The following is a 21,976-nucleotide window of genomic DNA, read 5'->3' as shown; positions in this document are numbered from 1 at the left end:
ATATGGAACAATTGATTGATTTAGAAAAGGAAAAGGAGTTTGACAAGGATGTATATTGTCGCCCTGCTTATTTAATCTAAATGCAGAGTACATAATGCGGAATGCTGGCCTGGATGAAGCACAAGCCGGAATTAAGATTGCCGGGAAAAACATCAACAACCTCAGCTACGCAGATGACACTAATGGCAGAAAGTGAGGAGGACCTTAAGAACCTCTTGTTGAGGGTTAAAGAGGAGAGCACAAAAGTAGGCTTGAAACTCAACATCAACAAAACTAAGATCATGACATCTGGCCCCATCACACCTTGGCAAATAGAAGGGGAAGACATGGAAGTAGTGACAGAGTTCACATTTCTGGGATCCAAAATCACTGCAGATGATGACTGTAGCCATGAAATTAAAAGACGTTTGCTCCTTGGGAGGACGGCTACGGCGAACCTGGGCAGTATAATAAAAAGTAGAGACATCACCCTGCCAACAAAAGTCTGTATAGTCAAAGCGATGGTATTCCCAGTAGTAATGTATGGCTGTGAGAGCTGGACCATAAGGAAGGCCAAGTGCAGAAGAATAGATGCTTTTGAGATGTGGTGCTGGAGAAGACTCTTGAGAGTCCCTTGGACTGCAAGAAGATCAAATCAGTCAGTCCTAAGGGAAATCAACCCAGACTGTTCCCTGGAAGGTCAGATGCCGAAGCTGAAGCTCAAATACTTTGGCCACCAAATGGGAAGGGAGCACTTCCTGGAGAAGATCCTGATGCTGGGAAAGACAGAAGGCAAAAGAAGAAGGGGACGGCAAAAGATGAAATGGCTGGACAGTGCTACTGATGTAACAAACATGAATTTGAGCAGACTTCGGAGGATGGTGGAAGACAGGAGGGTCTGGCGCGACTTTGTCCATGGGGTCGCAAAGAGTCGGACTCAACTGTACGACTGAAAAACAACAAAATAGATGGAACTCTCTGTCTGGGGCAGTGATGCTCTGTATTCTTGGTGCTTGTGGGGGGGAACAACAGTAGGAGGGCTTCTGGTGTCCTGGCCCCACTGATGGACCTCCTGATGGCATCTGCGTTTTTTGGCCACTGTGTGACACAGAATGTTGGACTGGATGGGCCATTGGCCTGATCCAACATGGCTTCTCTTATGTTCTTATGTAAATGGAGGGCCAACAACAGAGTACAAACACCTCCCCTGATGTTGCCTCCTGGTTCTGGGATTCAGAGGCTGACTGCCTCCGAATGTGGAGGTTCCCCTCAGCCACCATGGCCAGTAGCCATTGAGAGAATTGTCCTTCATGAATCTATCCAATTTCCTTTTAAAACTTTCTCTGCCTGTGGGTATCCTCTGGCAGTGAATGTCGCATTTTAACTGTTCTCCTTGTAAAGAATTATTTCCTTTTTGTCTGTCCTGAATCTGCAGCCCATCAGCGTCAGTAGATGCCCTAAAGTTCTAGTATTTTGGGAAAAGGAAAAGTACCGCATTTCTCTCTGCCCACTCTCTCCACCCCACATATAATTAAATAAACCTCTATCATGGCACCCCTCCCCACCCTTAGTCATCTCTTTTCTAAACCAAGTAGGCCAGGAGAGCTTCTGTAGCCATTCTTCCCAAAGTAATTTCGCTGTACTGCTGTTTTAATGGGGCCCTAGAGGTTTGGAAGGCATTAGCCCTTTAAAAAGTTATGAGGGAGCATCAGTACAATTTTGAGCAAGAAAATAATATAGGCTTGCAGGTACTTTGTGCATACTGATTTAAATATCTTGAAGATTACTGGGAGTGAAAAAAAAGGCATCCAAAACCTTTGAAATTAAAAAAAAAAAAATCTTCCCAAGCACTGGAAAAGTTCAGCCACGAAGGGCAGCCATTCTGCACTCTGGCACCACTATGCACACATTCTCAGAACATGTACAGAGTCCTTTTTTTGCCAGTGCAGAATTTTACAGTTGGGTTGAAAACATGTCAAAAGTCAGTGCTCGTCTGTGCACCATCGAGTAGCTACCCTTTTTAATTACCTGTAAATAGGGGTTGTGTGAACCCGCACGCGCAAATACATATATATAATATAATATTGCATGGATTTTTTGAACACACACATATATATTGCATGGATTTTTATTACACGCAAAAAAAGCAGTAGCTCCCCCCCCCCCTTCTATCTGCCGCGTTTCCCTTTTTTTTTACATCTCCACCGCACTGAGCGCACGACTGCGCAGACTCAGCACACGACCAGGGCCAAGTCAGCAGAAGCGCATGCGCACACAAACTCATCTCCTTTCCCGCTCAGCGGCGGGGCCCATGTATCTGCTTTCGCTTTTCTAGTCTCCCCCTCTGGGCCACGCCTCCTGCCCTTTGCGTTGCGCGCTGATTGGCGAGTAGGCGTTGTCCATCCTGGCCCGGGAACGCCTATCTCTCTGCTACTGAGTCAAGATTACAGTCTCACCATGCAGAACCAGCCAGCGGTGCGGGAACTTCCTGGATCCTGGTGAGGAGTCTCTGGTTTCCCTTACGGGGATTTTGTTTTTGTACCGGGGGGAGGTGAGTCGAGTAATTTGGCGGCTCCCGTTGCATAACACTTTGCACTACCTGTGGTTGCAAGCACCCCTCCCCCTTGCTTTTAAATACTGTTTTTGTTCACTTTGGCTGCGATCCCGTATGCTAAATAATGCGGTTTCAAACCGCTTTCAAACTGGATTTTGCCACTTCAGTTCCCACCAAATCCAGTTGGGAAGTGCACTGAAAGTGGATTGAAACTGAATTATTTAGCATGTGTGATCGCAGCCATTTTTATGATCAGTGATGGGGCTCAGTTTGTAAATCATACGGTGCATCCGTTATGTTGATCTTCGCTTAAAGCCTGCTCTTATCGTGCCCCCACCTTTTTAAAATTCTGCATATTTTTTTTGGCACAGTCCTAAACATGGTTGCTTAGAAGCAAGCCTCTCAAAGGTCAGTGAGGATTCACCCCCTACTTAGTAAGTCTTCTGGAATGCCAGCTGTGTTAAGTCTGTCGCAGCAAAATTAAATAGGTGCCTTACACACCTTAAAGACTCTGTGTGTGTGTGTGTGTGTGTGAAGTGCTGTCAACTTGCAGCTGACTTGCGGTGATCCTATTTTCAAGGCCAGAGATGAACAGAGGTGGTTTGCCACTACTTGTCTCTGCAAAGACACCTTGGACGGGTCTGGGTAAAAGTCAGATCTACACGGATCTTCATGAATTCATATGATTTTTACATTGAAATGAAATAAAACCAGTATTATTCTGTAGATCCTGTCTTAGACTATAGGCAGAACTACAAAAATCATGCCTCCACGAATTCGTGGCGCCTCAGCAGTGCAAAAACAGGGTTCCAAAGCACGGATCCTCATGAATTCATATGATTTTTATGGTGAAATGAAATCAAACCAACATCATGTTGTAGATCCTCTCTTAGACTATAGACAGCACAAGAAAAATCATGCCTCCAAGAATGTGTGGCGCCACAGCACTGAAAAAAACATGTTTCCAAATCACGGATCCTCATGGATCCACATGATTTTTGCTTTGGATCCCCGCAGCCTCACCATCTATTCTTATATCATGTCCATGGGCAGAGTTTGAACCACAGAAATCGTGGATCCATGGCTTCGTGGCAGCACCAGGGACCAAAAACTTGGTTTTGGACCACGGATCCACATGGATCCACATGATTTTTGCTTCGGATCCCCCCAGCCTCACCATCTATTCTTATATCATGTCCACGGGCAGAGTTTGCACGACAGAAATTGTGGATCCACGGCTTCGTGGTAGTACCAGGGACCAAAAACTTGGTTTTGGACCACGGATCCTCATGGATCCGCATTATGTTTGCTTTGGATCCCCCCAAGCCCTCCATCCAGTCACATATCATGTCCATGGGCAGAGTTTGCACCACAGAAATCGTGGATTCACGGCTTCATGGCAGCGCCAGAAACAAAAAAATTGGTTTTGAACCACGGATCTTCATGGATCCACATGATTTTTGCTTTGGATCCCCCCGAGCTCTCCATCCAGTCACATATCATGTCCATGGGCAGAGTTTGCACCCCAGAAATCGGATCCATGGCTTCATGGAAGCGCCAGGGACCAAAAACTTGGTTTTGGACCACAGATCCTCATGGATCCACATGATTTTTGCTTTGGATCCCCCAAGCCCTCCATCCAGTCACATATCATGTCCATGGGCAGAGTTTGCACCACAGAAATCGTGGATCCACGGCTTCGTGGCAGCGCCAGGGACCAAAAACCTGGTTTTGGATCATGGATGCTCATGGATTCACATGATTTTTGCTTTGGATCCCCCCAACCCCTCCATCCAGTCACATATCATGTCCATGGGCAGAGTTTGCACCCCAGAAATCATGGATCCACGGCTTCATGGCAGCGCCAGGGAGCAAAACTTGGTTTTGGCCCATGGATCCTCATGGATCCACATGATTTTTGCTTTGGTTCCCCCCAAGCCCTCCATCCAGTCACATATGTCCATGGGCAGAGTTTGCACCCCAGAAATCATGGATCCATTGCTTCGTGGCAGCGCCAGGGACCAAAAACTTGGTTTTGGACCACGGATCCTCATGGATCCACATGATTTTTGCTTTGGATCCCCCCAACCCCTCCATCCAGTCACATATCATGTCCATGGGCAGAGTTTGCACCACAGAAATCGTGGATCCACAGCTTCGTGGCAGTTCCAGGGACCAAAAACCTGGTTTCATACCACGGATCTTAATTGATCTTTCTGTTCTTGCTTCAGATCACCCCAAGCTCCCCCTGGAGTCATATATTATGTCAAAAGCCACAACTTATATCCTAAAACCATGGATCCACAACTTTTTGGTGACACCTTGGAGCAAAAACTGGTTCTGCACCATGGATCCTAATAGATTTTTCTGTTCCTGCTTCATATCATCCCAAGTAATATATCATGTCAATGGCCACAACTTATATCCCATTACCATGGATCCACAGCTTTGGGGTGACACCATGTAGATAAAAATGGTCCTGCACCATGGAACCACATGGATCCCCATGGTTTTTGCTCGGGGTCACCCGAACATCAACATCAAACCATGTATCATGTCCATGGGTAGAGTCTGCACCACAGAAGTTATGGGTCCATGGCAACCCCATGGAGCAAGAACAGAGTTACGGACCATGGATCCTCAGAATGTCAAAGAATGAATTTTCGAAACTTTGTGTGTGAGCACCACAAACTCAACATCTACTTGCCTATCACATTGCTGGCCACTTTTTCTGGCATGGAAATTTACTCAATCATTTCCACACCACCATGTTACGAAATCAGATATCTAAAGTTCAGCTCTCTCACAGATTCAAACTTATCATTGGATCCTCTGAAACGCAACATCGAATCACATTTCACAGCAGGGTCCACAAACTATGGCACAAAAACACCATTTTTTGACACCCAACTTTATAAAGAAACTTTGGTAGAAACATGGATCATCATGTATCATGTCAGTGAATGCTCACCCCACCCAGTTCTGTGAGTTTTGCTGGCTGTGGCTCTTTGGGCTCAAAAAAGGGGTAAGGGAGAAAGATGAAGCTCATTCTCCCTTTTCATGGTGTTACCAATCCAAAATTGGCCCCTGTGGTGATTTCTCAACACGGAGCCCACAGCTCCCATTCTGCTGAAAATCTCTGCAGCAATCTTGTGTTTCACGGTCTTCTTTCACCCTTTCTTTTGCGATGCTAGAATACAGGTTTTCCTTGGTCATCTTATAACAGGATTAATTAGGGTTGCCAAGTCAAATTCAAGAAATATCTGGGGACTTTGGGGGTGCAGTCGGAAGGCATTGGGGGTGGAGCCAGGACCAAGGGTGTGACAAGCATGATTGAACTCCAAAAGGAGTTCTGGCCATCACATTTAAAGGGGACTGCACATGTTTCAAATGCCTTCCATTCATTAGAAATAGTGAAGGATTGGGGCACCTTCTTTTGAGTCTCATAGAATTGGACCCCCTAGTCTAATCCTTTTGAAACTTGGTGGGTATTTTGGGGAGAGGCACTGAAGAAGAAGAAGAAGATATTGGATTTATATCCCGCCCTCCACTCCGAAGAGTCTCAGAGCGGCTCACAATCTCCTTTACCTTCCTCCCCCACAACAGACACCCTGTGAGGTGGGTGGGTCTGCAGAGGGCTATTGCAGCAGCTGCCCTTTCAAGGACAACCTCTGCCAGAGCTATGGCTGACTCAAGGCCATGCTAGCAGGTGCAAGTGGAGGAGTGGGGAATCAAACCCAGTTCTCCCAGATAAGAGTCCACACACTTAACCACTACACCAAACTGGCTCTCTCACTGGATGTCTCTATCCCAAAACACAGCTCCTGCAGAGCCCCAGATAGCCGTGGATGAATTTTCCATTTTACCCTATGGGAATCGGTCTCCATAGGGAATAATGGCGTGTCCAGCAGACACTACGCTCCCCCCTCGCTTTCTGATGACCCTGAAGTGGGGGAAGGACCTCCAAACAGGGGGATCCTCTGCCCCTACCTGGGGATTGGCTACCCTAGTTTCCAGGTAAAAGTGTAGGCCAGCGTAGAGTGAATTACAGTAATCTAGCCTGGAGGTGACCACTGCATGGATTACCGTGGCTAGGTCTGAACGACACAGGAGGCGAGCTAGTTGCCTGACTTGGCGTAGGTGGAAGAATGCAGTTTTAGCAATATGTGTGACCTGGGCCTCCACTGGAAGAGAGGCATCCAAGGTCGCTCCCAAGCTCTTGACTGTTGGTGCCGGTGTTGAGGGTGCCCCATCAAGAGCAGGAAACCCACACTCCAGCTCCAACCCTGGTCCCCCCAGCCACAGAACCTCCATCTTTGAGTGGTTCAGTTTCAATCTACTCTGCTTCAGTGAGCCCACCACGGCCTCCAAACCCACAGCCAAGGATGACGGGATTGAGGTTGATCCGTCACCAAACAGCAAATACAGCAGAGTGTCATCTGCATAGTGATGACACCCTAGCCCAAAACTCCATACCAGCTGGGCAAGGGGAGAGGAGTGCCCCTTGAGGAACCCAACAAACCAGGGGGTGTCATGAGGACACATCCTCTCCTTGCGCCACCCTTTGTCCTCATCCGTGGAGAAAGAGGAGAGCCATTTTAAGGCTAAGCCACGTATTCCCATGTCATCAAGGCAGTGAGTCAACAGATCATAGTTGGCTGTATCAAACGCTGCTGTGAGATCCAATAATAACAGCAGTGCCAACCCGCCTTGATCCAGCCGCATTCGGAGGACATCTGATTAGAGCAACCAGAACAATCTCAGTCCTGTGACCAGGGTGGAAACCCAACTGGAATGGATCTGGCACCGATGTGTCCTCCTGGAAGCCCTGGAGCTGCTCAGCTACTGCTCTCTCAATTACCTTTCCCAGAAATGATAGATTTGATACTGAGCAGTAACTGGCCAGATCCACAGGATCTAACGATGGCTTCTTTAAGAGTGGTATAACCACTGCTTCCTTTAGGCCCTCTGGAAACATCCTAGGGACAGGTTGATAATTTCCTTCATGGCCCTGGGTCCTCACATCACCAGCTGTAACCAGCCACGAGGGACATGGGTCTAGTAAGCAAGTGGTAGGTCTAACATCTCCCAGGACCCTGTCAACATCGGCAGAAGAGAGCAAGTTGAAAGAGTCACATACTGAACCCAAAGACGGCCAAGGGGCCTCCATTTCATTCACTGTATCGAAATTGGCAGGTAGGTCATTGCGGAGCAACAAGACTTTATCCGTGAAAAAGCTCATGAACGCCTCAGAACTAATAGCCAAATTATTTCCTCTGTTTGAGCTTCTAGTTGTGAGGGATCTCAGTGACCAAATTATTTTAAACATTTGAGCTTGGGGTGAGTAGGCTTGGTGTGAGTAAATCTGTTTTCAGGGGAGGGATGGTGGCTCAGTGGTAGAGCATCTGCTTGGTAAGCAGAAGCTCCCAGGTTCAATCCCCGGCATCTCCAACTAAAAAGGGTCCAGGCAAATAGGCATGGAAAACCTCAGCTTGAGACCCTGGAGAGCCACTGTCAGTCTGAGTAGCCAATACTGACTTTGATGGACCGAGGGTCTGATTCAATATAAGGCAGCTTCATATGTTCATATAATTGTATACATATTCTTGTCTTTTAAGCTGTTCTAAGTAAAAGTTGGGAACGAATTCAGAGGTGTTCATTGCAAAGGAGACTGATGGGCCTGAGGCCTCCGTTTCAGCTTCTCAGTTCGATTCAAGTCTAGTCGCACCTTAAGAGACCAACACAGGTTTCGTGGTACCAGCCTTTGAGAGTCAAAGCTGCTGTCATTGAATGAAATGGCAAAATATTTACCCTGCTGAGCACGACATTCCCAGAGAGGGGCAGGAAATCTAATCCACCTAATTGTGTTCCTTCTAGGCCACCAGAACATACAATATGGTTGAATACTGGAGCACCCATGCCACTCCTGGGGCTGGGCACGTTCCGTCTGCAAGACAAGGAGACAGTGCGCCTCAGCCTAAATGCTGCTTTGGAGAACGGCTACCGTTTGGTGGACACGGCTGCCGTCTACGGCAATGAGGCAGCCATAGGGAATGCGCTACGTGAACTCCTGCCACACTACGGTCTCAGCCGGAAGGATATCTTCCTGACCAGCAAGCTGAGTCCAAGAGACCATGGAGAGGGACCCGCCGAGGCGGCCTGCCTCCATAGCTTGCAGGGACTGGGCTGCGATTACCTGGACCTCTATCTCATCCATTGGCCAGGCACGCAAGGCCGCCCTCAAGAAGATAAAGGTAACAGAGAACGTCGACAACAGAGTTGGCGGGCTCTGGAGAGACTCCATGAATCTGGAAAGCTCCGGGCCATTGGGGTCTCCAATTACACCGTCAGGCACCTCCAGGAGCTGCTTGCAAGTTGCCGCGTGCCCCCGGCTGTTCTTCAAGTGGAGCTCCACCCGGAACTGGCCCAGTCGGAGCTGCTGGATTTCTGTCGCCAGAAGGGTATCCACGTACAGGCTTATTCTTCACTGGGCACCGGCCAGCTCGTGAGGTGTCCGGAGGTAGTGAAGGTCGCCGAACGGCAAGGGCGTACCCCTGCTCAGGTCTTGCTTCGTTGGGCTGTGCAGCAGGGCGTGAGCGTCATCCCCAAGTCGGCATCCCCAACCCGTGTGGCTGAGAACAGCCAGCTCTGGAACTGGAACTTGACCCAAACTGAGATGGAGGAATTGAGAGCACTGGATTGTGGGAAACACTACTGTTGGGATCCCAGTGGGGTGGTCTAAGAGATCAGGGTTGAGGGGGAAGGGAGAGGGAGGCTGTGAATGTGAATTCAAAGTCTTTCAAGACCCCTTGAATATAAAATTTTCAAATCTTTTCTTTTGGGAGCCCAGAGCTGGTAGTGAGTTTGTTGCCAGCCTTCAGTGGAAATTGCTCCTGGGGAAGGATTTATAATTCCTTGAGCGATGGGTGTCAACATACCATACACCAGAAATAACAGCATTTTAATAAAGGCTTTTACAAATTTATTCATATTTAAAAAAAACAATTCTGGGTTTCTTCTCTACAGTGTTTTTTTGCATTTTTGGGGGAGGGGAATACTTGGAGTGGGGGTTGAGAGGATGCTTGTGATTCCTTGTAAAAGGGGCAGGCGGTAAAATGGTTACACGTCATACTATAATGTGAGGCAAAGAGGAACCCCCCCCCCCCAGGGGAATGGGTGGGGAGGTGCTGTGGAATGGTCCCCACCCTTCCTGGGTACTTTGGGATAAGAAAACATGCTACATTGATCCAACTTATTGCCCACCCCTCTTTTGTTCATGAAAACAGCAGCAAATCTTGGTCAGGGAGGACTTCTGGGAAGTCCAGGGGAACTTCGGCGCCACCAGGAATGCAGGGTCTCCTTCCAGCCTGATGTTCGGAACATCTGTGAGGCAGTCCCTGCGCTCTTGGGCCGTGGCAGCTTCTACAAGAGAAACGAGCTATGAGAGAAAAGTGGTGTCTCCCTCACAACAACAGACTCTCCATTTATTACTCTTTACAGTTAAGAAACCTAATGACAGCCGTATAATTAAGCATATTATCCTTTTAAACGGTTAAAAACATTGTTATTCTGTATACTAATTTGCTACCCACCCACTATATGTAAGATATAAAAGATACGTAAGATTCTGTTTCCATTTCATGCTGTCTGAGGAAGTGTGCTTGGCACATGAAAGCTCACACTGGGGATAAAACTTGGTTGGTCTTAGGGGTGCCACTGAACTCCAACATTGTTCCCTCACAAACAAACACTATTATATGCTAAGCTGGGGACTGTATTTGTTTTGTTATTTTGCTTCCTTGCACCTTCTGTTCGCAGGGTGTGTGGCTGAACTGGTACCTCTTGAAGGAGAATTCTCTTTTTTCAAAGCAGGAGTCAAGTAGCGCCTTTAAGACCAACAAAGTTTTATTCAGAACGTAAACTTTCGTGTGCACACTTCTTCAGACGAGGGGATCAGGTACCCCTCATCTGAAGAAGTGTGCTTTTAGCACACGAAAGCTTACGTTCTGAATAAAACTTTGTTGGTCTTAAAGGTGATACTTGACTCCTGCTTTGTTTTACTGCTTCAGACCAACACGGCTGCCCACTTGGATCTCTCTTTTTTCAATATATTTTTAAGGCTGAAGGCAGAATTAATATTTTTTTAAAAAAGTGGTGGGGTTTATAGGCATCACCGAAGTAGGAATTGTCTCGGGGCAAACTCTGACAGAAGTGGTTTGCAAGCCTTTGGTATGGTCAAGTCAGCATGTGAAAAACTGGCGCGGTCACCTGTTGGCTAACACCTGAGCCATCATCAACTTCCCCTTCTGTCACAGTTTTGCAGTGGTCTTTTAAAAATGAGTTGGAATTCTCTTTTTGTTAAGGTGAGAGATGCACACCTCTTTAAACAAAAAACCCAAAACCTCAGTCTCCCCGATGGATGATGAAAGAGGCACAGTTGATGTCTGACACCCCTCCTTGGCACACAAAAATAACTAGGCTAGATTACTGTAATGCAGTGTTGGAGGATAATGTAGAAACTTAAAGTACGGCAAAATGCTGATTCCTAATTGCAGCCAGACTGAAATTTGCATTCTGTGTATCCCACTTTTCCTGATCAGGGAGCCAAAGCAAGTTTTCACATTGTTCTCCCCTCTTCCACTTTGCCCCCACAACAATCTCATGAGGTAGGTTAGGCTGAGAGGTTGTAACCAGGGCTTTTTTTGTAGCAGGAATGCATTTGCATATTAGGCCACACCCCCAATGTAGCCAGTCCTCCCAAGAGCTCACAGCAGGTCCTGTACTAAGCCCTGTAAGCTCTTGGAGGATTGGCTACAGCAGGGGTGGGTAGCCTAATGCAAAGGAGTTCCTGCTACAAAAAAACCTCTGGTTGTAACAGATCCAGGGGCCATCCAGTTCTCTATTTCTTTATCTAAGCCCCTCCAGCATCTTTAATTGTCCTCAGCCAGTGGCAGGTGACTTAGGATGAACAAGCAGAATTTGGATCTAGACAGGACATGGGATGCTGGGTAGGAAGGCAAAAGTACTTTAACTACGGTTGATTTACCAGCCTTAGAAGGGGTTCAGTTTTCCCTTAGAGAACCTGCCTCTCTAGAGAACCTACCTGAGTGTGGCTGCCAAAGCAAGTTAAGAGCATGAAGGGGCTCTTGGAAACAGCTTTGTTGACAAACAAACTAGCACTGTTGCTAAGAGTGTCTTCTTTCAATTACATCTTGTTCATAAGTCAATGACCTATCTATACTCAGCTGCCTAGCCATGCCGTCATATGCCACGGTAACCTCCATATTGGACTACAGCAGCTCACTCTCCATGGGGCAGCTCTTGAAGAAGACTCGGAAGCGTCAAATGGTACAAAATGTTGTTGAGATAAAACAGAAGACCAGTGGCACTTTAAAGTATGTGAACGTTTGTTCCAGCATGAACTTTCACGAGTCAGAGCTCACTTCTTTAAGTGCATCTGATGAAGCGAGCTCTGACCCACGAAAGTCCAGGCTGAAATAAATGTTCTGAGTTTTCCAGGTGCCTCTGGAGTTCTGTTGTATTTTGTTAACAGCAGACTAACACAATTCCCTTTCTGGAATGGTCAAGAAAGGCACATGGCACACAAGCTTTTCTCTGGGGTTAGGTTCTCAGAACATGTAACATCTGTGCTTCAACATTTGTATGGGTTACCTATTTGGTGCTAGGGCTTAATTCAAGGTGTTTTTTGTTTTTTTCTTTTGAAGCCTTTCACAGCCAGACGACGCACCCCAACCATGCCTATCAAACAACATCTCCCAATATTCTCCCATCTGTTATCTGTTCCTTTTAACATAAGAGAAGCCATGTTAGATCAGGCCAATGGCCCATCCAGTCCAACACTCTGTGTCACACAGTGGCAATTTATACACACACACACACACACACACACTGTGGCTAATAGCCACTGATGGACCTCTGCTCCATATTTTTATTTAAACCCCTCTTGAAGGTGGCTATGCTTGTGACCGCCACCACCTCCTGTGGCAGTGAATTCCACCCTTTTGCTCTTCTGCCTGTTAAATCAGTTTGCTCACTTTCTACCTTCACAAGGACATTCTCAGTGGCAGGACTTGGGCTGTGGAATAGTTTGCCGAAGAAGCGCGGAGGGCACCTTAGCTTTCTGTCTTATGCAGGGCATGCAAACCAGTCCAATTTCAGAGGACATTCTGTGATGGATAATAAAATATCAGATTTGGAAGGCTGTAGTGGACCGTTTGCTTTGATATTGCTTGGAGGTGTTTCTGGCAGGGATGTGGGGCGGAACAATTTCTACAAATACTTGATTTTTTCCAGTTTCCTATTTCTTAAAAGCAGGGCCTCTGCTTAAACTACCATACCAAACCTTTAATGGCATAATAGATTCAGATAAAAATACACAGAATATAAAAATTTAAACATTGGAGATAAAATCAAAATGAAACCGAGCTTATAGATGCATTCAAACATGGTCAGAATTAAATTTAAGGATGTCAGCCAGAAATTTTGCCACAGCCTCACTAACCACCCCCTCAGTATCACTCAATAAATAATAACAGGGTGGCAGAATAGACAAATCTGGGGGAAAAGAAAGCTTGCCAAATAAATCTTTACGGAAGTTATGCTAAAAAGAACAATCAAGCAATATATGCTGGATTGAGTCAGGAGTATTCGCTCCACAGGAGCAAAGTCTGTCGGCTAAAGGGACTCTCTGATATCTCCCTTGTAAAACTTTGGAGGGAAACGCATTTAGTCTAGCCAACATAAATACCCTGCGATGACTTGGAGTGGTTAAGTCTGATAGATAATTGGGCATTTTGCCACAGAAAGCATAGAGACCTAAGGAAGCTGGAGAGCAAATATAAAAGTCAGTTGGTCGTAATTTCGTTTCCTCCGATTCCCACAGTCTCAATTTAATACATCTGAAGATATATGACTCATCAGAGGTAGAAAAATCATCTACCTCTAACCCCAATTGATTGAGTTTGGACAGAAGCACTGCTGTCCAGGATGAAATATATGGGTCTCTTTTCATACAATCAAGAAGGCTAGGATCTGTTCTAAAGTGAATTTTGAGCCAGAATTTAAACACTGCAATCCAGGCTTTTGTCTCCACCAAAGACTGACCCACTTCAGAGCAGAGAGCAAAGTAGGACACACATTTTGGCAAACCAAGAATTTGTCTAAAGAATGAGGCTTGAATGCCCTCCACTTTCCTGGTAAAAGCTGAGATCCATATAGGGATACCATAGAGAATTTGGGCAAGCGTTTTGGCTTTGAACACTTTAATAGCTGCTGGAACTAACTGGTTGTCCCTTGCAAAGAAAAACTGTTTAATTTGAGCAGCTGAACATTTAGCCAAGTTGACGGCGTTGTTACGATGTGAAACCCAGCTTAACTTGTGATTAAAAGTGATCCCCAAGTATTTAAAATTTTTTGTTTGCTCAACTGTTGAGTTGCCAATAACCCATCTCTGTGGGCGCCAGCAATTTGAAAAGACAACTACTTTAGATTTGGCATAATTGATAGAAAGTGAATTACAATTACAGTAGTCATAAAAGGCATTCAAATACCTTTGCAGGCCCACTCTTGTACAAGAGAGGATGGTAGTGTCATCGGCATAAAGTAATAAGAGGACCGCTCGGCCTGCAAGTTTAGGCGGATGACCGTTAATAGGGTTCAAAAATTGTGCCAGGTCAGTTAAAAATAAATTAAAAAGATGCGGGACCAGCACGCAACCTTGTTTAACCCCCTTTAACACTGGGATTTTACTAGTCAAGTCACCACTAGAAGAAAATTTCACTTGGCAAAAGGTATTAGAATGAAGTTTCCTCAAGAGAAACAGCAGACGAGGGTCCATTCCCAGGTAACCTAGCTTGATCCATAGTTGGGCTCTATCTATTGAATCAAAAGCACCCTTCAAATCGATGAAAGCAGCGTATAATTTTTTTGACCTGGTATGCTTAAACTATATTAGGCAAGTTTGGCTGTTTCAAGGTTGTAATTAATGTTTTTAGGTGATGTTCTGTGATGGATAATAAAGTATCATATTTGGAAGGCTGTAGCAAACCATTTGCTTTGATATTACTTGAAGGTGTTTCTGGCAGGGCTGCCTAGCCATGTTTGGTGTAGCGGCTAAGTGTGTGGACTCTTATTTGGGAGAACCATGTTTGATTCCCCACTCCTCTGCTTACAGCTGTTGGAATGACCTTGGGTCAGCCATAGCTCTTGTAGGAGTCGTCCTTGAAACGGCAGCTGCTGTAAGAGCTCTCTCAGCCCCACCTACCTCACAGGGTGTCTGTTGGGGGTGGTGGTAAAGGAGATTGTGACCACTGTGAGATTCAGAGTATAGGGTGGAATATAAATTCAATTTCTTCTTTTTGTGAGCTATCCAAATTGTGCAACAGTGTTTCTGTATATCTTATGGATTTGTAGCTGACTTACTAAACGTTCAAGATAACTATGCTAAATCAAATAACTATTTGATTTAGTTTTTCCAGATCATATTTTCCCAGAAAGCCCACATCTCTGAACTTTGGCGTTCTAATTGAGCGTTCTTTTATCTTTATTGTAACCTGTCTTGAGTCTTTGGAAACAGGAAAAGTCCAAATGTTTTCAACAAATGATTCAGAACATCACCTAAAAACATTAATTACACGCAAGGTCACACAGGTCAAGTTTGTCTTCTCTGACAGAATCTTGCTTAAACTAAGCTATCACCTTTTTAAAAAGACGTTTGTCTTGCCTTGCTAATTTGTTTCTGTGCTGAATAAAATGTGTTGGTTTTAACCTATAAAGACTCTGGAGCAGTCTGGATCCTGACCTGCATAGGTATCATTTCTTCTGTATCTCTCTTCCCCTGCAATGCTTTAAGATCTACTAATGAGATCTGGTTGAATATTTTACCTTTGGCGGAGGTTATCTCTAGCCCAGTCGCACTCTGTCAGCCTAAACTACTCCACAGGATCGTTGTGAAGAATTAAAAAACCAGAGGAAAGGAAAGCCTTGTACTCTGCGCTGAATTTCTTTGAGGAATGGCAGGATAAAAATGTAATAAGCTGTCCTCTGTGAGAAGCAAGACCTTTTCTGTTGCAGCTTCAGAGTTTTGTAGCCCTCTCTCGTGGGAGATTTGTATGGCTTTGTTGTTTTTCTGAAGGTGAGACCTTTCCCTTTTGTAGTGTCTCAGGGCAGTTGAACAAAGATGTTCTTGGATATGTTGTTCTGGTTGTTAACTGTAGATTTATTATACTGTTTGGGCATTTGATTTCTCTTAACTCTGTATACTCTTTGGGGAGAAATTGAAAAGTGTCTCAAATAGAAAATATTTCTTTGTTTACAAAATGTATATCCTGCCTTTCTGCCCTTACAATGGCCACCAAGGCATCTAATTGACCGTCTGAGCTGGGCAGCTTACAAAAGCTCTTAATGTGGGTTGTGAAACATATTGTTTACTGCTGTGGGAAAGCTTAATTTTACTCAGTTTTATTCCAGGTTGTGAAACTGGATTCACAGTACATGTGAAATACACAGATCAGAACAGCTCTTCCAAATGTGTGGAGAGAGAGAGAGAGAGAGAGAGAGACATGATTTGTTTAGTTTTTTTAATCACAGCCATAGCAGTGGTTGTAGGCCAGTGAGTCACTTTCCCAACAAGAATTTCTACTTAACCAGGCCTTTATGGTGGTTCATAACTGATGGAACAGCAAAAACGTCAATACAACACTGTCACTGGCTATTATTGGCAGAAGATGATCCACACCACTGACAAATTCATTAGACAATGTGGTGTAGTGGTTGGATCTCAGAGATCCAAATTCAAATCCTTATTCTGCCATGGAAGCTCACCACACACACGCAGCCTACCCAACCTCATAAGAGTTATGAGGAGAAAATGGAGAAGAGAACCATGTAAGTCGCTTTCGGTCCCCATGGAAGAGAAAAGAAAGATAAAAACTGAATAAAACCCCAACAAAATCACTATTATTTAATGGAGTATATGTGCAACTGAACTGTTTCAGTGTTTTTCTCCCCTCAGCTGCCATCCCCTCTGAAATGTACACCACAAACTACACATGCATCCTTTCTCCAGGGAATATGAGCCTGTGGGACTCGCCAGACTCACCTGCAGTGCCCCGTGGAACTCATCACTCATCCTCCGCAGTTCCCGTCCGTATCGCTGGGCAGCCCACAGGATGGGAGGGGCAGAGCGTGAACGCCCCCGGAAAGTGCCCACCTCATCTGGTGGCTCTGACTCTGGCAAGGGCGGGTCTGAACCAATGCGGCGCCGCAGCTCTGCTACGTGAGGTGAAAGGAGAAATGCAACCATGTGAGGTTATCCCAAACTCAGATAAATCCACCCAAGTTATGAACACAGACCCATGCTAGTCATTTCTGGCACAGAGTGGCGTACTGGATAGAACTGGGTAGTGCAGGAATCTCCAACATGATGCCCACAGTGCTGCCTACTGACATCTTTTCTGGTTCCTGAGGGATTTTTGGGAGTGGGGCCAGGTAAGGCTTTTGCCCAGCATGGCTTCTGATTGGCTGTGCTTTGGCAGCAGCTGTTGCCACAGCACAGGTATCTACACTGTTATGGAAGTTAAACTGTGGCAACCATTTTGTGGCTGGCTCCACCTCCTGTGGCAGCCATTTTGTAGCAGTGCCTACCATGCTATGTCAGAATTCCAAATGTGCCCGTAGGCGCCAAAAGGATAGAAATCTCTGGTGTAGCAATTACTGGTGTCTGGCAAGATCTGAAAGACCCAGGTTGAAATCCTCCTGTACCATGGAAGCTTGCTGGATGACCTCAGCGAGGCCCTTTCTTTCAACGTAACCTACCTCACAGACCTGCTGTGACAAACAGAATGGAGGAGGGAGGAATGTGGTAAGCTGCTTTGGGTCCTCAGGTCCTCACTGGGGGAAAACGTAGATAAGCTTCTGGCTACAGAGGTGGCTAATTTGGGTTTTGAATCCATTCCCCCCTCAGCCACAAAGCTGGCTGGTTATATCAGGCATTGTTGGCTCCCACAGAATTGCTGTGGAGATACAATGTGGGGGAAGGGGGATGCAAGTACTCTGAGCGGCTTGGAAGAAGAACTGAATTTGTACGCGTGTGTGTGTGTGCTCGTTCATTCGTAAAAAACTCATTTCTGAAAGCTTCCTCCTGGGGAAGTGATTCTTGCTGGCCTATTTATGTAAAGGAATGAAATATTCAAGACTGCCATGAAAATGCAAGGGTCACAAGTTTTTCCACGGAAAACCCAGCCAATCAGTGGGGTGTTCCCTTTAACTAGAGCAGGGTCCCCAACTTTTTAAAGCTTGTGGGCACCTTTGGAATTCTAACACTGCGTAGTGGGTGCAGCAGCCACAAAATGGCCGCCTCAGGAGGCAAAGCCAGCCACAAAATGGTTGCCACAGCTTTACTTCAGTCACACAGTGAAGATTTTTGTGCTGTAGCAGTAGCTGCTGCCAAAGTAACATTTTTAAAAATCTGCACAGTCAATCAAATCTCCAATAGCCAATCAAACCCTTGCTGAGCAAAACCTCAACCTAGCCCCACCCACTTTCTAAAAACACTTCTTGGGTGCCAGAAAACATGTCAACAGGTGCCATGGCATCCATAGGCACCATGTTGGAGACCCCTGAGTTACAGAATCGGCTGGCCAGTAGCCCCATCCCAGTAGCTGTGGTATCAAAAGGACCAGACTAAAAGACTACTAATTATATTTCCATGACACATTTTGTTCACACAAAACAATCTAGACCAACATCTTTCACATTCAGTATTTTCACAGGTCAGAAAGTCCAGGGTTGGATTCTTCCTGGACTTACCACTACCATGCAAGCTTGCTGGGTGACCCAGTCTTAGGGTAGCCAGCCTCCAGGTGGGAAGAACAACCCAAAAAACTGGAAAATTAATGAAGTATCATACACAAGAAATAGCTACTATTTACCGAATTCCAAAAAACTTTTAAAAGTGAAACCGTCCAAATTAGGATTCATATACAATTATACATATATGTGTGTGTGTGTGTTACAGTAAACTCTCACAATCAAACATAAGATAACAACCAAAGTCCAAATTCATTCAGTCTCATGTAAGCATGTCAATTTCCGACTTCAGTAGCTTATTTCCACTTCAGTAACTTTACCCACTCTTGATAAGCTACTGAAGTCAGAAATTGACATGCTTACATGAGACTGAATGAATTTGGACTTCGGTTGTTATCTCATGTTTGATTGTGAGAGTTTACTGTGATATTTAAGTATAGTTATAGATAGATATAGGCATATAGATCCTAATTTGGACTGGAACTTCCTGAAAACACGAACCTGCCTTATACTGAATCAGTCCATTAGTCCAGGGATGGCCAAACTTGCTTAATTTAAAATCCACGTAGAATAAACGTCAGATGTTTGAGAGCCACAAGCCAGGAAGGAAGGACGAAGGCAGGCAGGCAAATTGATGGGAGAGGAAGAGGTGAAAAGAAAGCAACTTTAAATGCCTTCTCCAAGCCTCCAGTTGGCTTGGAGAAGTGATTTAAAGGAACAAGTGCCTTCTCCAAGCCAGCCGACAGAGTAGTGGGGGTTTCAAGAGCCACACAATATGTGTGAAAGAACCACAAGTAGCTCCTGAGCCACAGTTTGGCCACCCCTGCGTTAGTCCATCGAAGTCAGTATTATCTACTCAGACTGGCAGCAGCTTTCCAGGGTCTCAGGAAGATTTTTTTCATGTCACCTGCCTGCCTGCTCCTTTCAACTGGAAATGCCAGGGATTGAACCTGGGACCTTCTGCCTGCCGAGCAGATTACCACTGAGCCATAGCCTGTCCCTGTTGTGATTTAACTGTGCAATACAAAGAATCAGTGTGGGGCATCCGTTAGATTATTAAGACTGGGATCTGGGAGATCTGGGTTCAAATGCTCACTCTGCCAATAGGCTACCTGAGAGATCTTGTGCCACTTGTTCCCTTTTAACTTAACCTATCTCAGAAGGTCCTTGCAAGGAAGGGAGAACCACATACAGTGCTCTGAACTTGGAGGCAGATTAGGAGGAAATGAACAAAAGAGAGTGAGTCTCAGTGTCTCTAAGCAGCCTGACTAGTCTGAGCTTGTCAAAGCATGGAAAGCTAATCACGGCTGGCCAGTGTAAATATATGGATGGGAGATCAGCAGGGAAGGCCAGGGTAGCTGTGCAGAGGAAGGCAGTGGCTCACCTCTTGCCTTGGAAACCCATGAGGGGTCCCAATAAATTTGTTATGACTTGCCAGCACTTAGTTATTATAATATATATATTTTAAATTGGATTTATACCCCACCCTATACTCTGAATCTCAGAGTGGCTTACAATCTCTTTTACCTCCCCCCCCCCCCCACAAAAGACACCCTGTGAGGTAGGTGGGGCTGAGAGAGCCCTCCCAGAAGCTGCCTTTCAAGGACAACCTCTGCCAGAGCTATGGCTGACCCAAGGCCATTCCAGCAGCTGCAAGTGGAGGAGTGGGGAATCAAACCCGGTTCTCCCAGATAACAGTCCATGCACTTAAGCACTACACCAAACCAGCTCTCAAGTTCAAGATCTTTTGCAATTACATTTCCTAGCAACAGAGAATTCCTGAGCAAAAAATGTGAAATAACAAGACACACACACAGAATATGAATGAGGAGTCCACAGTGATGCCATACATTTGCGCAAAGCAACAGAAGTAAATGAAAGAGAGTAAGAATCTACAGAGGCCACAAGAGAGTTTTGCCCAGGGCACTCCATAAGGGGCACAAGGAAAGGGATATTTTTTCTGGTTGCAAACCTTGGGGCCCGGCGGAAGTGGTCTCAGTGTGCACTGAACTGTCCGGCTCCTTGCCCTCTTCCGAAAGTCTCCCCCAGTTCAGCTTGTGGTCTGGCAGTTCCTTCTCCTCTGCTGGAAAAGAGTCCTCATCCTGGCACTCAGGAATGTGGAACATTGTCGGGGGGCTGGCATGGCCCCCAATACCCGGCTTCCCACTATCCAGGGGTCTGTAGGGTTGCTGGCCCAGCTGAGGAGGAGAGGGAGGAGAAAGATCAGGCATCAAAACAAGCGAGGTGTCCCCCCCCCCCTCAAGAAAGAGAGGAGGGAGGGGCTGGGCTGAGAACCAAGAAGTCCCCAATTCAGATCTCACCTCAGCTGCAAACTCAGTAGCTTTAGGCAAGGCACTTCCATAACACCCATGACTTGCAGGCTGATAGCAATTTATGGCCTACTTTACAGGGTTGTTGTCAGGATGACCAAGATAATTAACAATGGCGAATTCTAGGCAGGCTTGAAAGTGCCACATACTCACTAAGTATTATTAACAGTAATTCTTGGTTATGAATAAGCCAGGCCTTTTGCCTGGAAGCCACGGTGACTTCTCTGCTTCCTTAGCAGTCTCCCATACTGGTGTGCCCTCCCTCTTTTGAAAAGCCTTCTGCTCCAAATGCTCTCACATTTTCCCTTAATGCTCTCTTCCCAATCACCACTCCGTCCTTTACTTTTCCAACCCTTCCTGAAACATGAGCTCTTATATCCCCAAGTCTAGATCTCCCCTCTTCACTCCCTCCACGACTCTTTTTCCCAAATTCCCAGCCTCTTCCTGCTTTGCTCTCCCACTCCGGAGTCGTCTTATCCTCCACCTTTTCTCTCCAGATTTGGAAATTAAATCTCTCCTCTCCCAAAATCCTGGACTCTCCCCCTTCCGCCTTCATTGGCAACCCATTCACCTCCATCTCGCCTTACCTAAATTGGGGTCTCTTCCTCTCTCTCTCTCTCCTCCACCCTTACTGTTTACATCAGCAAGGACCCAGCCACAGTCGCCGGGGCAATGGAGAACTGCCACATTCCGTGCCCAATCTAGGTCGCTGACGTCACGGGAGAGGGGGATTGCTCCGCCTCCTAGTGGCCTCGGCTCCTCCCATCGCTTCCAGGGTTTATCGCTTTCCTCCCTCTCCCTTTTCAGTGACAGCGAAAGGAAGGGAGAGATTAACGAAATTGTGCCTTCCTGCGGCATAATTCCCCCACCCCCCCTTCCAGTTTCTTGCTTTGCTTTCCCACAGCTTTGCTAAGGTTGTAAATGTACAGTTGCATGTGCAATCTTGAATAGGGTTTAAATCCGTTTAAAGCAATGTTTTTAGAAGGAGGCATTAGGATTGTAGATGTACAAGGGGGCATATGCAATCTTGAACATGGTTTAAATCCGTTTAAAGCAATGCTTTTTGACGGATGCGTTAGGATTGCGTTGTTCATCTTTTCTCTCTGTTGTGAACCGATTTGATCTCTGTTGGAAAAGCAGAGCATACATTTAAAGTATAAATAAAATGTAAGTAAATAAATGAGTGGATATTTCACTCTGTATCGACTGGTAGTTTCCATTTCATTTTATCTGAAAAAGTGTCTTAAAGGTGCCACTGGACTGCATATGCGGCTATTGTGCTAGA

General features: G+C 45.9%; 2 protein-coding genes across 3 annotated transcripts; one reads left to right on the top strand and one right to left on the bottom strand.

The window, feature by feature from the left end:
* The first annotated feature begins 2,267 nt into the window (after positions 1–2,267).
* Positions 2,268–10,163, top strand: LOC132582792 (glyoxal reductase-like). The gene is made up of 2 exons (XM_060254512.1): positions 2,268–2,477; positions 8,411–10,163. Exons 1-2 carry the CDS (start codon positions 2,437–2,439, stop codon positions 9,273–9,275), a joined length of 906 nt encoding a protein of 301 aa, XP_060110495.1. The 5' UTR covers positions 2,268–2,436; the 3' UTR covers positions 9,276–10,163.
* Positions 9,493–21,466, bottom strand: BAD (BCL2 associated agonist of cell death). Of its 2 annotated transcripts, none has more exons than XM_060254523.1 (4): positions 21,279–21,466; positions 20,334–20,559; positions 16,653–16,825; positions 9,493–9,955 (listed from the first exon to the last, which is right to left on the bottom strand). In XM_060254523.1, the coding sequence occupies exons 2-4, from the start codon at positions 20,485–20,487 to the stop codon at positions 9,833–9,835; spliced, it is 450 nt and encodes a 149-aa protein (XP_060110506.1). In that variant the 5' UTR covers positions 20,488–20,559; positions 21,279–21,466; the 3' UTR covers positions 9,493–9,832. The 2 variants fall into 2 exon arrangements, with proteins under 2 accessions (XP_060110506.1, XP_060110515.1); XM_060254532.1 differs by having other exon boundaries at positions 16,653–16,822.
* Between the last annotated feature and the right edge of the window lie 510 nt (positions 21,467–21,976).

The sequence above is a fragment of the Heteronotia binoei genome, chromosome 1 (genome assembly GCF_032191835.1).
Source record: "Heteronotia binoei isolate CCM8104 ecotype False Entrance Well chromosome 1, APGP_CSIRO_Hbin_v1, whole genome shotgun sequence".
Lineage (NCBI taxonomy): Eukaryota > Metazoa > Chordata > Lepidosauria > Squamata > Gekkonidae > Heteronotia > Heteronotia binoei.
Note: the sequence above shows the minus strand (reverse complement) of the source record. Positions and strands in the feature narration are given on the sequence as shown.

What these genes read in the sequence shown, in the direction of transcription:
- LOC132582792 (XM_060254512.1), top strand. Translation starts at nt 2,437, where the DNA reads ATGCAGAACCAGCCAGCGGTGCGGGAACTTCCTGGATCCTG. An exon ending in CGGGAACTTCCTGGATCCTG is followed by an intron (nt 2,478 to 8,410) that starts GTGAGGAGTCTC and finishes TGTTCCTTCTAG; the next exon opens with GCCACCAGAACATACAATAT.
- BAD (XM_060254523.1), bottom strand. Translation starts at nt 20,487, where the DNA reads ATGTTCCACATTCCTGAGTGCCAGGATGAGGACTCTTTTCCAGCAGAG. An exon ending in CACTTCCGCCGGGCCCCAAG is followed by an intron (nt 16,826 to 20,333) that starts GTTTGCAACCAG and finishes CACCTCACGTAG; the next exon opens with CAGAGCTGCGGCGCCGCATT. An exon ending in AGTTCCACGGGGCACTGCAG is followed by an intron (nt 9,956 to 16,652) that starts GTGAGTCTGGCG and finishes TTTCTCTTGTAG; the next exon opens with AAGCTGCCACGGCCCAAGAG.